The following is a 17900-nucleotide window of genomic DNA, read 5'->3' on the forward strand; positions in this document are numbered from 1 at the left end:
TATTACCCAATATTTTTGCCACAAAAAACATAATGGCTCCTGGGCAGAAATAGTCCCTACCTGGGTACATTTGGAAGAAATTTGTTCCCTGGGCAATGACTGCACACAGTGCAAGATGATGATGCAGGGTCTAACTGCATGGAGGAACCAACATAAGGAAAACTACTTAGTAAGAGCAAATGAGTGAATCAACTGGTTAGTTACTTAAATAATTCACTTTGCACTGCATCATTTTCAAGACTCTGCCTTTTAGTGTGTGATTTGACAAGTAAATTCCCAAGCTGTTTCCTGTGTTGGATGTCGCTAGGAAAAAAATTGCTTAGATATTTCTTACATTTTTAATTAGTTAATAGGTTACAAATAGAGAGGTACAAGTAAGAAAAATCTAGAGTTTAATGATTATATTAAGTAATATAAAAGATAAGAAAATGGCATGCCCCTTATTTTGGAACAGACCATAAACGGTGATGCCATACGTCTATTTCCTATTTTATTTCAGCATAACACAGCTTTCCCAAGGGAACCCCATTCTATACACTTGTTTCCTTGTAGCTTATTCCAAAGTTTAGTGCACTCTAAGCAGAGTCAGTGAGCTTTTTGGTAAGTTGATTTTTTTGGGGAGGGGTATTTAAGTCATAATTTAAATGTTTTAATTTACTTGATTTAAAAATCGATCCACCCTGGATGTGCCATGGGTCGAAGTATGGCTTCCATCACAAACTGTTTCAAACAAGTCCCTCTCTCTTTGTGTGAGGCTTGAGAGCCTTGCAAATTTACAGCACTCAGTGATGGGCCTCCACCAAGCACCTAGGGGACGAGTCGTAGGGGTAGTTAACTGGTAGACTTGTGACAAGCACTATAAGCCTTATCCCAACCACCAACTAACATTAACCAACAACTATCAACACTACAATAATAACTACAACATAACTGAGATGGCTAAGGAAAGCATTGCAACACAAAAGCAAACACTTCCAATGCCACCACAGGACGGTAAGAAAGGAACTGGGAGGGAGGAAGTGGTTCAGCAGGCTCATCTACTGAGTGCCATGAAGGCAACAGTTTAGTGAGCACCACTGCTGACCCAACAGGGGGTCTTCGGGGGAAAAGTTTTTGACATACATGCAGGCGGCACATGCATTTGACTGAAACTGATACAAACGAGCAAAGAGCCCAAGAGTCAAACCACTAGCAATGTAAAATCCTGTTTAATTTAGTTAACAGGTTAACCTCCCCAGCCACTCCTGCCCCTCCTCCCAACAGGGGTACTCTGACCCAACCACAGCTCCCCAGCCAGCCCCACAGGGCTGGAGCAAACTCCCACAGGTGGCAGGTGGACAACTACTCCAGCCCCTACCGATTAACTGTAACCATTAACTATACTTCATTTACAGTGAGGCTTAACAGTTAAACATTACCATCTCTAAACCAAAAACACCCTAAAACACAAAACAAAACAAAAAAAAAATCACATCCAAAAGATGAAAATAAGACAGGCTAGCACATATTATACTGGTGTCCTGTATCAGTCAAGAGCAATTTAGTCACTGCAGGATTAACACACTGTCTATTTCTGGCCACCCAAGACCCAACACGTTTGACAGAAGATGACGAACATGAAAGAATGAAGTGCACAAGGCACCCCATTCTGAGTATTACAAGCATTTGCAAGATAACAGGAACATGTTTGTACTTGCTTCTCTGAAGGGCATTTGGAATCCTTGCAGAAATGCAAAATTTCTCAAGTATGTACATATGAAAGTGAAAGGAAACTTAAGGGTAGGGAAAAGCCAACAACAAAAAACCTCCCCTCAAAAGAAGTAGGCATATTTCTTATGGGTATTAAATTATCAGTGCTAAAACCACCACTGGGCTGCACAGCTATTAAAAAAGCACCAACATTTCCTCTGTCTTGCATTCTCCATACATTCTGTATTTATCTGATCCTGGACCAGATCAATCCAATTACCTGCACTTTTCAAAGTAGCTAAAGAGGTGGCTACTTACCTTTCCATCAGCTTCTCTTTATCCCAGTTGAAATGGCTAAGTAGTATTCTGGTGATGGTTGCCGGGTTCTAGAGAAAGAGAAAATAAAATAATGTACAACCAATAACAGTACACTATTACAGCTCAGTTCATTGATGATCAAATGACCAAAATAAGGCACTTGACAAGCAAGCATGGAGACCATGAAAACTAAGTGTTTATCTCCACAGTAGATGAACTATTAATCCCAAGCAGTGAAGCACACTTGGGAAAGTCAGTAAGCTTGTTTAAAATTTGAGTATAAGCATTTTTCTTAAGTACTATCTTAAGAAATTCATTGAAACCAAATGGAGACACCACTGTAGATTCAATGCTCCACAGCTGACTTCTTGTCTATAGTATATCGTGAAAGTGGAGGGTCTTCAAAAAGGGAGGTCCATGACCCCTCAGGAGATTGCAAGTTTACTGCCGGAGGTTACCAGCTGTCAGCCTCCACTCCAAAATGCCACTTTGCTCCCAACATTTACAATAGTGTTAAATATTTTAAAATGTGCTTTTTAGTTTCTAAAAGGGACTATGCTCAGAGGCTTGCTGTATGCAGGAAGTCACTAATACAAAAGTTTGAAAACCACTGCATAAAAAGGAGGGCAAGGGAGTATATTCTATTGGACCAACTTCAGCTGGTCCAAGACTAGCTTCCAAGCTATACAGATCTCTTTCAGGACCTGGGAGAAGATATGAGACACAGGTAAATACAAGTACTGTTTAGACTAAGGAGTTAACACAAATTCTAAGACGGGGTGTGCAGGCTCCCTTGCAGGGTGTGAAATTTCATAAGTGGGGACACAGAACAATTGGCTTCTGGGGCTCACGCTCATTCATTTCATTAAAAATGCTGACATGTTACTGTTTATGTGCATTCACATTTATATACTGATTAATGAAGTTTTTACATGCTACATACTTATTTTCTTACATGTGCCAAAGGGGCTTTTTCCCACATGAAATGAAATTTCTGGTTGGGATGACATTAGACAGGTAGGGGTACCCTGCTAATTGCAGGGATGAAAACTGGGGCCCGACGTAAAAAGAATTTGCTCACCCAATCAAGGTGAAGTGGCCAATTCACATCAGAGTCCAAAAATGCTTGAAAGGTTTCATATTGTTGTAAAAAGCCATAATCCATTTTTTTTTTTTAAAGACCAAGTTTTAGTGTCTGGTGAAGTTGTGAATTTCAGCTCCCAGGCATGTATTTTCCTCCGAGAACGAGGGCCGAGAAGTCATACATAGAGAATGTTTTGTGGACAGTGTTGACCCACAGATGATTCAGTGGTTTTTGTCAGCATTTTGATGTGAGAGTTAATTCAAGAGCATAGTGATTTCATCAACCTAGTTACTGGGGCATTTTACACACTGCTTTAGGTACACAACAATGTTGCAACAGGCATTGGCAGCACCAGGGATCTTAATAGGTATGTTTTTGCTGGTGTTGTTTATCACATCATTGTTAAAAACTCATTATCTTGTCATACCTCCCTTCTCACATGAAGAACTCAGACCCTAGAACATGTAACTCTCAACAACCACCTTTTTCAGTAAAAACATGGTTATATTAATATCCACAGATGTTTTCTGTGTACTGCAAGCAAAACCAAACTGGGTTAGGATCCATTTGGCAATGGATGGAAATGGCAGGAAAAGCTACTGAAGTGCTGGGATGGTGCAAGTATTGAATATGCAGTAGATACACATTTAATTATGTCCAATGTAAACAAACGTTTCCTGTAATAACTGAAGACTAAAATAGATGCTTGTTACAGTGTTGGTGCTTGCCCTCAGAGCGCCCATGTCAACAATGGCATTTCCCCTGCACACCAAAGCCAATGTGGCTTTTGCAAAGGGAAATCCTGCCTTACCAAGCTATCAGAATTCTTTGAAAGTGTCAAACATTTAACTAAGGATGGTCCAGTGGAAATACTGTACTTGGATTTCCAGAAAACCTTTGGCAAAAGTAAGGAGCCACTGGGTGAGAGTGAAGGTCTTCTCATAGACTAGTAACTGATTAAAGCCGGGAAAGATGGATAAGACTAAATGGTCAGGTTCCACACCAGACATACCAACTGTGGGTCCCTCAAAAGGATCTGTACCTGGACTGGTGTTCAACATATTCATAAATGATCCACAAAGGGGGCAAACTGGGAGCTGCTGACCTTGGCACACAATGCAGAATTACTCAATATAATTAAAGCCAAAGCAGAATGAGAAGGAGTTACAAATGGATCTTCGTAAAACTGGGTGACTGGGCAACAAAATTTAATGGTGACAAATACAAAGTAATGCACACTGGAAAACAATTGCAAATAGACACACACAACAATGGGGTCTAAATTAGCTGTTACTATTCACGAAAGATCATGAAGAAATTATTTTCAGAGAATACATCCGCTCTGTGCGCATCAGCATGCTGGCAGGAACCATTAGAGAAGGTTTAGATAAGACAGGAAGCATGCCAATACATAAAACCACAATATGCCCTACTTCAGTTATTACACGGAGTTCTGGTTGCCCCATCTCACAAAATGATATTACAACTGAAAAAAAGTTGCAGAGAAGCACCAAAAAAAATGACTAAGGATATGGAACAGAATTCATACAGGAGACTAAAAAAGCCTGTGACTGTTCAGCTTGGGAAAGAGACAACCAAGTGGGGATTTGACAGAAGTCTATAAAATAATGACTGGTGTGCAGAAAGTGAACAAGGAAATGTTATTTACCGCTTCACATAAGAAAAGATCATTACAGTAAACCCTCCATTTTACAGACCCAATTTAGCAGACTTCAGGAACAAAAGACACTGTCCCCCCCATTGTTCCCAAAGTCCACTGAAATCTGTAAAATACCCCCCCGCCCCAAGAAAAAAAAAAAGTTGAGAGACTCACCGCTGGTGCTGCCTGGAAGAGCTGCCACCTCCTCCGCTGGAGCCACTATGTGCATGTGGCCACTGGCTGCGCAGGAGGGTGCAGCAGCTCCTCCATCAGTGTTGGCTCCAGTGAGTGGCAGGGTTTGTTTTTTTTTGTTTTTGTTTTTTTGGGGGGGGGGGCGGCTGGGGGAGCCTGGCAGGGGTGGGTGGGGAGTAAATCCTCATATATCAACAGACTTCTGGGAATAGCGGACAACCTCCCTTCCGCTCTCCCCAGTCAGTCTGTCTGTCATATAGCAAGGGCTTACGTACTTCTGAACCTGCTGTTTGAGTTGCATTCATGTCCATTCCAATGCAGGCCTGCACACATGCTCAGCTGCTAGGAAATTTCTCCCCTGATCACTAGATGTCAGATCAGATCAGCACTCCCTAGAATGGCACCGATACACCACCCAGTATAGGTACCGCACAACCGGCTCCTCACTCAGTTCCTTCATGCAAGCCACTTTGACAGTGGGGAAAGGTGGAAGGGTTTGGAATGGACATGAGCAACATCTCAAAGAACACCAGTGATGGAAGTAACTGACTCTTCGAGTGATTGGAATGCACATGAACAGTCTAGGTGAATACAAGTGGATGTTAGGAGGAGATTTTGTAGACCCAGAATGACTGCTGTACAGCCCTGCCAACTGCAGCATCCTCCCTAGCATGCATGCTGCGTAATCAAATCATGTGCTGAAAATGTACAAAACACTGCTGAAGCTTCCTGTGCCCTCAGAGTAGAGCCTTGATCAGAGGAGAGGGAACCCCTGCTAGCTTGTAGCATTCCTTAATAAAGCTACTGTTTCTAGGAGGAAATGCTCTGGGATGCAACTAGGAGGCCCTTCAGCCTGTCCGCTACAGCCACAAAGAGCTTCCACAACTTCCTGAATGGTTTGGTCCTGTCCATGTAAAAAGCCAAGGCACTACGGACACATCCACAGCTTGTAAGCGCTGCTCCCTCGGGGTAGCATGAGGTTTGGTGTAAACAGAGATATCCTAATTCATGTGGAAAGAGAAAACCTTCTTCAGCAGGAAGTTGACAGGCAGAACTTCAGAGTCTCAATGCGTGGATGAGACGATGGTGTAGGGAAGAGGGGTTTAGATTTATTAGGAACTGGGGACACTTTTGGGGTAGGGGGAGCCTATACAGGAATGATGGGCTCCACCTAAATCAAGGTGGATCCAGACTGCTGGCATTAAACATTAAAAAGGTCGCAGAGCAGTTTTTAAACTAAGAGGTGGGGGAAAGCCGATTGGTGCGGGGGAGCACCTGGATCGGACGGAGACTTCTCTTACACGAGGCTCCGTAGATAGGGATTCCCTAGAAGTTAGTCAGACAGGGAACGTGGGAAAGAATATATGGGCAAGATCAGATGTGAAACAATCGCATATAAAAAATCCAACGCGTCTGTGAAAGGCGGACATATAAATGGTGGTAGTTTTTTAACGTGCTTTTACACTAATGCTAGGAGTCTGTCTAATAAGATGGGTGAACTGGAGTACCTCATATCAAAGGAGGAAGTTGACATAATAGGCATCTCAGAAACATGGTGGAATGAGGACAATCAGTGGGACACTATCATACCGGGATATAAATTATATCGGAAAGACAGAACAGGTCGTGCGGGTGGCGGAGTGGTACTATATGTGAAGGATAATATAGAATCAAATGAAGTAAAAATCCTAATGGAATCAAAATGTTCCATAGAATCATTATGGATAACAATTCATTCCTCTAATATGAATATGGCATTAGGAATATATTACCGACCACCTAACCAGGACAGTGATAGTGATGCTGAAATGTTAAGGGAGATTAGAGAGGCTATCAAAATAAAAAACACAGTAATAATAGGAGATTTCAATTATCCCCATATTGATTGGGTGCATGTCACCTCAGGACGGGATTCAGAGATTAAATTTCTTGATGCCTTAAATGACTGCTTCTTGGAGCAGCTAGTACAGGAACCCACAAGGGGAGAGTCAATTCTCGATCTAGTCTTGACTGGAACGCAGGATCTGGTCCAAGAGGTAACTGTTACTGGACCGCTTGGAAATAGTGACCACAATATAATAACTTTTAATATTCCTGTGTTGGGAAGAACACCGCAGCGGTCAAACACTCTGGCATTTAATTTCAAAAAGGGGAATTACACTAAAATGAGGAAGTTAGTTAAACAGAAACTAAAAGGTAGAGTAATTAAACTAAAATCCCTGGAAGCTGCATGGAAACTGTTTAAAGACACCATACTAGAGGCCCAACTTAAATGTATACCCCAAATAAAAAAACACAGTAAGAGACCTAACAAAGAACCACCATGGCTAAACAGCCATGTTAAAAAGGCAGAGAGAGAGAAAAGGGCAGCTTTTAAAAAGTGGAAGTCAAATCCTAGTGAGGAAAATAGAAAGGAACATAAACACTCCCAAATTAAGTGTCATAATGTAGTAAGAAAAGCCAAAAAAGATTTTGAGGAACAGCTAGCCAAAAATTCAAAAAACAATAGTAAAATGTTTTTTAAATACATTAGAAGCAGGAAGCCCACTAAAAAAGCAGTGGGGCCCTTGGATGATAAAGATATAAAAGGAGCGATCAAGGAAGACAGTGCCATTGCGGAGCGATTAAATGATTTCTTTGCTTCAGTCTTCACGGCTGAGGATGTTACAGAGGTTCCTAAATCTGAGCCAGCCTTTTTAGGTGACAAATCTGAAGAACTCACTCAGATTGAAGTGACATTAGAGGAGGTTTTGGAGTTAATCGATAAGCTGAATAGTAACAAGTCTCCAGGACCAGACGGCATTCACCCAAGGGTTCTGAAAGAACTCAAATGTGAAATTGCGGAGTTATTAACAGTGGTTTGTAACCTATCCTTTAAATCCACTTTGGTACCAAATGACTAGAAGACGGCCAATATAACACCAATATTTAAAAAAGGCTCTAGAGGAGACCCTGGCAATTGTAGACCGATAAGTTTAACATCAGTACCAGGCAAATTAGTAGAAACACTAGTAAAGAATAAAATTGCAAGGCACGTAGAAGAGCACGAATTGTTGGGCAAAAGTCAGCATGGTTTCTGCAGAGGGAAGTCGTGTCTAACTAATCTATTAGAATTCTCTGAAGGGGTTAATAAACATGCGGACAAGGGGCACCCAGTGGACATAATATACCTAGATTTCCAGAAAGCCTTTGACACGGTCCCACACCAAAGGCTTTTATGTAAATTAGGTGGTCATGGGATAGGAGGAAAGATCCTTTCATGGATCGGGAATTGGTTAAAAGACAGAAAACAAAGGGTGGGAATAAATGGTAAATTTTCACAATGGAGGAGGGTAACTAGTGGTGTTCCCCAGGGCTCAGTCCTGGGACCGATCCTGTTCAACTTGTTCATCAATGATCTAGAAAATGAGGTAAGCAGTGAGGTGGCAAAGTTTGCAGATGACACCAAGTTGTTCAGGACAGTCAAAAGCAAAAGGGATTGTGAAGAACTACAAAAAGATCTCAGCAAACTGAGTGATTGGGCAGCAAAATGGCAAATGAAATTTAATGTGGGTAAGTGTAAGGTAATGCATGTTAGAAAAAATAACCCAAATTACACGTACTACATGATGGGGTCAAATTTAGCTACGACAGATCAGGAAAGGGATCTTGGAGTTATAGTGGATAGTTCTCTGAAGACATCCACGCAGTGTGCAGCGGCAGTTAGTAAGGCAAATAGGATGTTAGGAATTATTAAAAAAGGGATCGATAATAAGACAAAAGATATCATACTTCCCCTATATAAAACTATGGTACGCCCACATCTTGAGTAATGCGTGCAGATGTGGTCTCCTCACCTCAAAAAAGATATATTGGCATTAGAAAAGGTTCAGAAAAGGGCAACTAAGATGATTAGGGGTTTGGAACGGGTCCCATATGGGGAGAGGCTAGAGAGACTGGGACTTTTCAGTTTGGAAAAGAGGCGATTGAGGGGCGATATGATAGAGGTATATAAAATCATGAATGGTGTGGAGAAAGTGAATATAGAAAAATTATTTACCTTTTCCCATAATACAAGAACTAGGGGACACCAAATGAAATTGATGGGTAGTAGGTTCAAAACTAATAAAAGGAAATTTTTCTTCACACAGCGCACAGTCAACCTGTGGAACTCCTTGCCGGAGGAGGCTGTGAAGGCCGGGACTCTACTAGGGTTTAAAAAAGAGCTTGATAAATTTTTGCAGGTTAGGTCCATAAATAGCTATTAGCCAGGGATAAAGTATGGTGCCCTAGTCTTCAGAACAAGGGCAGGAGCTGGATGGCAGGAGATAAATCACTTGATCATTGTCTTCTGTTCTCCTTCTCTGGGGCACCTGGCATTGGCCACCGTCGGCAGATGGGATGCTGGGCTGGATGGACCTTTGGTCTGACCCAGTATGGCCATTCTTATGTTCTTAAGTTTGGATAGGGTCTCAATCTAACCTTGTCCTCCTGGAACACTGTATAAGGTGGGTCCACTGTAAAGGCCCTAAACTCAGACCATTCCAGCCGCTGTGATGGCCATCAAAAAGGCTGTTATGTAACTTAGAAACAGCAGGGAGGAAGAGCAAGGAGGTTTGAAGGGGTGGGGAGGGGCATAAAATTGGCCAAAATCAAACTGAGGTCCCAGAATGCAGAGTGATAAGGGGTTGCACACCAGCAGTCTAACCCTCTCTAAGCCCTTCATGAATCTCTTGAACCCAGGGTCTGAGAATACCAACAAAAGGCCTGGACCGGGATATGAGGCAGAAATAGCTGCCAGGTGTACTTTAATGGAAGAAAGGGACAGCCCCAACTGGCTTAGGTGCCACAGGTAATCCAGAATCAAGGGGATTGTGGACTAGAAGGGAGATAAGCCTTTCTGGGATGCCCAAAACATGAACCTTTTCCACTTCACCAGTTAAGCGACTCTTGCAGAGGGTTTTTTACTCTTTAAAAGCACCTCCTTCACTGGGTCTGAGCAGGTAACTTCTGTGGCTCAACCATGGAACTTCCATACTGTGAAGTGAAGGGACAGGAGGTTGTGGTGCTGAAGCTGCTCCTGTTCCTATGTCAACAGGTCTGGGTGTAATGGGAGTATTACTGGATTACACACTGACAGGTCCAACAGAACCAAAGTACCAATGCTACCTGGCCCACACTGGCACCACCATCATCACTGAGGCCTGGTCTGCTCAGATTTTGGGCAGGAACCTGTGGATGGCCTGCAAAGCTGCAAATGAAACAAGCTTGTTCTCCACCATCAAGGCCATAAATTCAGAGTTGGCACCTGGGGAGAATCAGCTCCATGAACTTAGAGGGAGGATGCCATATTAAAGGAGCATCTGCTCACAAGGGCTTGTTGATTTGATATGCACAACTGTAGCCTGCCACAGTTGAATAAACTGTTCTACCAGAAAGGTCCAAATGTTTGGCTTTCTATTTTTTGGCAAGGGCCTCCCTATGGTTAGCTGCCTCCACTACCATGGGGTTGGGTGGGGAGGGGAATGGGTAAGAATGCACCCATAGAGGGGACAAAATATCTCCCCATTTTTCTTTGCCATGGGATGGGCTGACATCAGGGTCTGCCATACCTCCTTGTCCATCTCAGCAAGCAGTCTTAATGAGAGGCAACCCACCTTATAGGGCCCCAAGGATAAGATCTGTCATCAGGTCGGCTTCACCCTCCAGACTCCTCTGCCTGCACCCCTAGGCTTTGGGCCACATGATGGAGCAACTGCTGGAGGGCCCTACTGTGCTCCAGGGAGTGGGAAGGTAAAAGACCTTGTCCACAGTGCCAGCAAGGTCTGGTGCATCCGCCCTCTGACCTGAAGAGAACAATGCCGATACCTGCCTCACCAATGTCGAGCCCACACAGGAGGTGCCAAGCCCCACACCATAAGAGGAGGAGCCAGTGCCAAAGATGCCAAAGGGAACCCAACAGACCCCCAACGGTGCAAGTATGAGCAGTGCCATGGCAGACAGCATTGAGAGAAAAAGCGTCGAAACCAACGATGACAGCACCAAGGGGGTCAGTACCAACGTGACTGATAATGCGAAAAGAGACAGCTGTTCCCATGAACCATACCATGGAGAAGCTCCCAGAAAAAATGATGTTGCTGAGCACAGTACTGGATGGAGGACCTCCCAATGCCAATGATGAAGCCCAGGACGGAGAGCAAACGAACAGCCCCAGCTCTCAAGGTATGGCCACAGAGTCCAGAATGTCCACTGCAGAGTTGGCTGCCAATTTGATAGCCTCAGATAACCAGCATTTTCAAGTAAATTTTAGTTACGTTTTCTGTGAGTACAGTATAGTGAGAGTAAATACAAATACAGTGTAAGTTTACTGTATACAATACTAACATTGGTAACTAAAGTATTCTGCATATATTTTTGTTTAATACCTAATCTTGTTTTCTTTAGTGTAATGCATTTCTAGGTATACCTCTCTATTATCTAGAATATAGATAATATATTGAATATCCAGCAACTGCCGAGTCCCGTGGCAGTTTACTGCATACTGCTAGTGGTGCCTCTTTAGGGGCACAGTCTATTTAATCAAAGGCCAAACAGACATGCAGTCAAATACCCCTGTATCTTACCCAGAGGAAGATGGAGGGGCAGGGGGAAGGGGTGGATGGCAAAATTGCTATTCATCTTTTCCACAACAGTCCTCTGTCCAGGCTCTTTACCACTAACGCTCTCAGGATGTGGGACCACTTTCTGGAGTCAAGGTCCCTGCCCTCACCTGAAGAAGAGCTCTCTGACTCAGGGGCCCTGCAGAAGTCAAGCTGATGCTGCTCTTCGCAGCAGCATGTAGTTCTCCAGTGATCTGGGCCTCTATCTACATTTGGAAAGATTCTGTTGAAAAAGGATTTGCCTTTTGGAAAATGCTCCCTTCAGGAGCACCTAAGTCCCCTTTTTCGGATGGGCTCTCTAAGTGATCCCCTGAGAAGTTCCTTTTCCCTGCAGACTAAACACTCAGAAGCCTTTATTAGGTCCAAGTGTTACCTAATGAGTTAACTGCCAACCAGTCTCCTGGTTGGCTTGTTGCCCTTAGCAGAGCCTAACCCAGAAAAGAGTGGTCCCTGACTCCCTGGAAAGGGCTACCCTGTGACAGTGCCTTTTGGTATTTGTGTTGATATTATTGGCCATCGACCTATGTAAGATGTTACAGTTTCAACAAACACAAATCACTAAAACGTGTAGTTTAGGAAAAAAATCTTCTATTTCAGCAAGGTAGTGTTTGGTCAAGTGTTTAAGGCAGTGCTTGCTGCCAAGCATATCTGACAAATGCCATATATGGGCGTCTCCAGCTAATCATCCCAGCACCATCACACACTGTTTAAATCCATGTGTTTGGTTTTAAAGACTGCTCTGCCTTTCACTAGAATTCCAAGCAAATCTCCAACAAGCAAGCATATAGCTCTTTACAAACATAATCTATGTTTCTCCTTGCCATGAGTTTGCCAGAAGGATACACAAGGAAGCAATGTTTTGCTAAATTGTTTTTCCCTGCTACAATGTTAAAATGGTATCAATTACCTTAAAGAGTTATCCTCACACTACTGCAGCAGTGATCCACCAGGCCCTTGCACCACTGAATTCACACTTCTGTAAGTTCCCATTAAGCACTTCAGAGATCAAATGGGCACAGCAGCAATGGAAAAGTGGCTCCTTTTTGTAATCAGTTGTGTCACATAGGAGGGAAAGCAGAAATACAGAGTGGATCCAGAAGCATCACACCTCTTAAGACCAGTGACAATACTATTTTGAAAATGGAACAACATTTTTTAGCCAAATGCTTTGGATATGGATTGCATCTTGGTGAAATAATGTGTGTCTGATTCAACATTTATAGGGAAGTATTTTAACAGACTGAAAAAATGAACTAGTTTCATTTGTGGATGCTGATGTTCTCTCAATGATGTGGCACTACAGCTTTCTACATCCAATCCTCTAAATCTGGGTCCCTAAGATGTTCGCAATAAAGAAAAACCAAAGGAAACCATTTCCTTCTCTTTCACCACCAAAGAAAGATTTCAATGTCACAAAAATATATGCTACACCAAAATTATACTTGGTACACTGATGTCATATTACAGGCCTCATGTGCTGCAATGTGTTTATTATCAGAAAAGTAGCTCATTTTTACAAATCTGCTGGGGTTCAGTTTCTTTTAGCTACTTCACTGCCAAATTAATTAAATGTGTAAGTCAAAGACTTAATGGCAACATGCCAAGCTCCTACCAGATCGAAAACACTGGGTTATCTGTTTTCCACAGCAAAAATGTAAGGACTAAAAACTTAGCCTTTGAAAAAAAAATACAGAAGGCAGGATATATGACACTTTGCTACTCAGTCCCTGATGTGCCAGCAGGAGCTAAATCTTTGCCCATGACTTAAGTTAACAGCACCCTGGAAACCAAGGAGGAGAAGTTAAGGCTTAATTTGGTTTAAAAAAAAGTCACCATGTGATTTAAGCCACAACTAACTGCAGATATGAAAACCTTTGCATTAAGGACCCTGCTACCTAAACTGACTACTAAAAGTCCAGTATGCAGTTACAAAAAAACAGAAGTCTGTAAAACTGATGTCGAGACTACATTTTTGGGGAAAAAAAAAAAAAAAAAAAAAAGTACTTGTGTTGTAAAACCCTACGGCACAAACCGTATCTTTAAATGTTGCTACTAGTTTTATTTTTTCACACTCTTTTGGTTCTTTTACTCCCTATACATTGTGCTGAAAATTTACAGAACAGTTAACTGCTGCATTTTAACAGACACTAAGAGCAGATGACCTCACTTTCTTATTTCCTTATTCATGGAATTACTTCTCTTGTGCACAGGATTATAAACCTTTGTTTGTGCCACCAGAAATATTTGCTATAGACAGGCTGTGATGATGCAAAGACAGGATTTAGCCTGAAACAGCAGCAGGAAGAAGTGGGTTATAAGGACATCTCCTGTTTACAAAAACACATTTTAGTAACCAAATAAAGCATTCAGAAACAGATGGCAAGCAAAGGAGAGATTAAATTGCATTCCAATATTAGATTTTCATTCAAACAACATTTGAGAGGACAGCAAAAACAGATTTACCACACAAGACCAATCACCTGTTAATTTTACATGCTTAAATCTATGAAGAAAGTTTCCTACTATCTTGTAAGTGAAAGAGGAGAAAACAGCCATTTTGTTGAAAGAAATTCTAGCAAAACTGTGAAAGACAAGTTCTGACAACTATAGTAAAACACACATTCAAGTTAACCTGCACAGAGAAGGGAAGAAACTCCCAACTGCAACACACAATTTGAAGGACTGTCACTTGTCTGAAGATGTATTCTGTTCTTAATGAGTATCCTATCTTCCTCTCTCTGGTGTTTAGATACAGAAGTAGAAAGTAAACATGAATCATAGAACACTAGAACTGGCAGGGACCTCAAGTGGCCATCAAGCCCAGTTCCCTGCCCTCTCAGCAGGACCAAGCACCAGCTAGACCATCCCCGATAGATGTTTGTCTAACCTGCTCTTAAAAATCTCCAGTGATGGAGAATCCACAACCTCCCCACAGAATTTATTCCCGTGTTTAACCACCCTGACAGTTAGGAAGTTTTTTGTAATGTCTAATGTAAACTTCCCCCGCTGCAGTTTAAACCCATTGCTCCTTGTCCTAACCTCAGAAAGACCAGGGAGAACAATTTTTCTCCCTCCTTGTAATCCTCTTTAAAGTACCTGAAAACCACTATCATGTCCCCTAAGTCTTTTCTTTTTTAAGCTAAACAAGCCCATTTCTTTCAGTCTTCCCTCATAGCTCATGCTCTCTAGACGTTTAGTCATTCTTGTTGCTCTTCTCTGAACCGTCTCCAATTTCTCCACATCTTTCTTGAAATGCGGTGCCCAAAACTGAGCACAATACTTCAACTGAGGTCTAATCAGCGCTGAGTAGAATGGAAGAATGAAAAGAAGAATGCAAGAATGAAAAGAAGAATGCAGAAAAGAAGCAGACGGGCATCCTAAACATTTCAACATGCAGATCTGGTGGGGTTTTGTGGGAATACTACTGGAAAGTCATGACGAATGAAGTACAAAATCCTTAATTTTACGGTGTTGGCTGCATTTATATCCATGCTACAAATCCAGTTGTTAGATTCAATTTTCTTGCTATCAGATAAAACCTTCCTGTAGATTGTTGGCTAATCACCATAGAGGGAACATGAAAGTCCCTCACCCCAAAAAGAAAAAAATTTAAAACCCTGCATATTAAAATGATACATGAATTGTTAATTAACTTAGGAGAGACTGAGAACACAAATTTAAAATGGAGGTTTTGAAAATATGTGAGTGACATTTTGCAGTACTTGACTGGTCGTTGCATTCAGTTTCAAGACAAGTTTTCTAGTCAGTAACTCTTTTGGTTGACAATAGACTAATGCATTTGAAGAAATCAGCTTCTCACCACACATTTGGGAGAACCTGCTGTTCCAATCGGAGTGTTCAGTACACCTATATAGCCTTTTAATAACTCAGCTTATGCTTAGTTTCCAACACTGGTCCACCCCCTCAAGACAGGGCACGGATACGTTTCTCATTTTGGATATTACCATACATCATTTATTTCAGTGTGGCAGCTTTTGCATTTCTACAATTTGCATCAAAGGGTTAAACTGACAGCAGAGGAAAAAAAACATACCTACCGCTGTAAAGTTTTATTTGGACTCTACATGATCAAAGCCTTTTAATACTGCTCCTGATTGAACATGTAGCCTGCACAAAATAAAGCAGTCCTGTAAGCACTATAAAGATGAACAAAATAATTTATTAGGTGATGACCTTTTGTGGGACAGACCCACATCTTCACCTATGGAAAATACTGATCTGAAGAAGTGGGTCTGTCCCACAAAATCCCATCACCTAAAGTTATTTTGTAACAGAGAGTAAGCCGTGCTAGTTTATACACTATCAAAACAAAAAGCAGTCAAGTAGCACTTTAAAGACTAGCAAAATAGTTTATTAGGTGAGCTTTCGTGGGACAGACCCACTTCTTCAGACCATATCCAGACCAGAACAGACTCAATATTTAAGACACAGAGAACCAAAAACAGTAAGCAAGGAGGACAAATCAGAAAAAGATAATCAAGGTGAGCAAATCAGAGAGTGGGGGGGGGGGGAGGAGAGATCATGAATTAGATTGAGCCAAGTATGCAGATGAGCCCCTATTGTGACTCAGAAAGTTCCCATCATGATTTAAACCATGTGTTAATGTGCCGAATTTGAATATAAAAGTCAGCTCGTCCACGTCTCTCTCTAAAACGGTGCAATAATTTCTTTTCAGTAACACACATACCTTGAGGTCATTGACAGAATGCCCCATTCCATTAAAATGTTGACTAACTGGTTTGTGGATCTGGAGTGTTTTGATGTCTGTTTTGTGCCCGTTGACGCTTTGCCTAAAGGAGTTGGAAGTCTGTCCAATATACAAAGAATCTGGGCATTGTTAGCACATGATGGCATATATGATGTTAGCAGAGGAGCATGAGAAAGTGCCCGTGATTCTGTGAGTAACCTGGTTAGGTCCAGTGATGGTATTTCCAGAGAAGATGTGGACAAAGCTGGCAGCGGGCTTTGTTGCAGGGAAAGGTTCCAGGACTGGTGTTCCTGGGGTATAGACTGTGGCTGTTAGTAAGGATCCTCATGAGTTTGGGAGGTTGTCTGTAGGAGAGAACAGGCATGTCACCCAGGGCCTTCTGGACTGTAGCATCCTGATTAAGAATAGGTTGTAGGTCTTCAATAATTCGTTGCAGTGGTCTGAGTTGGGGGCTGTAGGTGATGACCAGTGGTGTTCTGTTCTTGGCTTTTTTGGGCCGATCTTGGAGTAGCTGGTCTCTGGGTATGCATCTGGCCCTGTCGATTTGTTTTTTTACTTCTCCTGGTGGGTAATTCAGGTTTATGAATATTTGGTAAAGTTCTTGTAGTCTTTGGTCTCTGTCAGTTGGATCAGAGTGCTATTTGATTGCTTTTTCTCAAGTTATTTTGTTAGTCTTTAAAGTGCTATGGGACTGCTTTTTTTTTTCCTGTAAAGATACACACTGACATGGATACCTTGCTGTGACTGTGCAGTCTGCAGTTAGTCATACTTCTGCAAACACGAAGAAAAAACATACAGAAACCCTCAAAAACATTGACTCTGCCGGAACCTCTCTACAATTCTTTGAATGCCTCAAGTATTTGAACAATGGGTTCAGGTACATTGCACAAGCATCCTACACTATGAAAGGTCATATTTAAATTCCTCAGCAAGTAACAGCCAACTGGTCTCAGAGAAGATGCTTCAGCATGCAGAATACAAAATTCTACTAGGGGTGACATCTTGTGTAAGGTGGTGTGGGACAGGCCTCTAAGATGTGCATTTACAAACTTGAACGTAAAGAGCTCGAACCACATATCCAACCATCACAAATATCCTCCTCTAATAAAGCAGCATTAAGCAGTGCTGCAGTCATCCCATGCTACAAATATTTATTCAGTCAAAACTTCACAGCTTGGTCAACATGAGCACTCCAAGCATTTCTGACCATGTGCAGAACAGCACTGGATGGCTCATCCTGAAATTCTCTCTACCAAGTCACTGTTCTCTTGTACAACTAACATACAGGTCAGCTCAGTGTTGTGCAGCATTGCTTTGCATTCATATACTGAACTGAAATTTTATACCGGGATAGTTTAGCAACATTACTGTGAAAAGATATACTAATCTGTATACTGCAACTTCCATAAAAAGCTATAAAACCTTCTCATAACTACTCCATTGACTGAGCAATACAATGAAGTCTGTCCCCACACTTGTGTACAGTCAGTTGGGTCTGAGTGAGGGTAGCTACCAAGCCTCCTGACCTCCAGCTACTCACTTCCAGGATCACCTCTTACATTAAGGGGGTGGGAATACAAATGAGGACTG

General features: G+C 42.0%; 1 protein-coding gene across 2 annotated transcripts in view; it reads right to left on the reverse strand.

Moving 5' to 3' along the window:
• ARIH1 (ariadne RBR E3 ubiquitin protein ligase 1) overlaps positions 1 to 17900 on the reverse strand; it is a 101193-nt gene that overhangs the window by 52223 nt on the left and 31070 nt on the right. For both annotated transcript variants that reach the window (XM_075006435.1, XM_075006436.1), the window contains exon 2: positions 2008 to 2075. In XM_075006435.1, coding sequence (XP_074862536.1) covers positions 2008 to 2075 — 68 coding nt within the window. The remainder of the gene's footprint in view (positions 1 to 2007; positions 2076 to 17900) is intronic.

This window comes from Carettochelys insculpta, chromosome 12 (genome assembly GCF_033958435.1).
Source record: "Carettochelys insculpta isolate YL-2023 chromosome 12, ASM3395843v1, whole genome shotgun sequence".
NCBI classification, from domain to species: Eukaryota; Metazoa; Chordata; order Testudines; family Carettochelyidae; genus Carettochelys; species Carettochelys insculpta.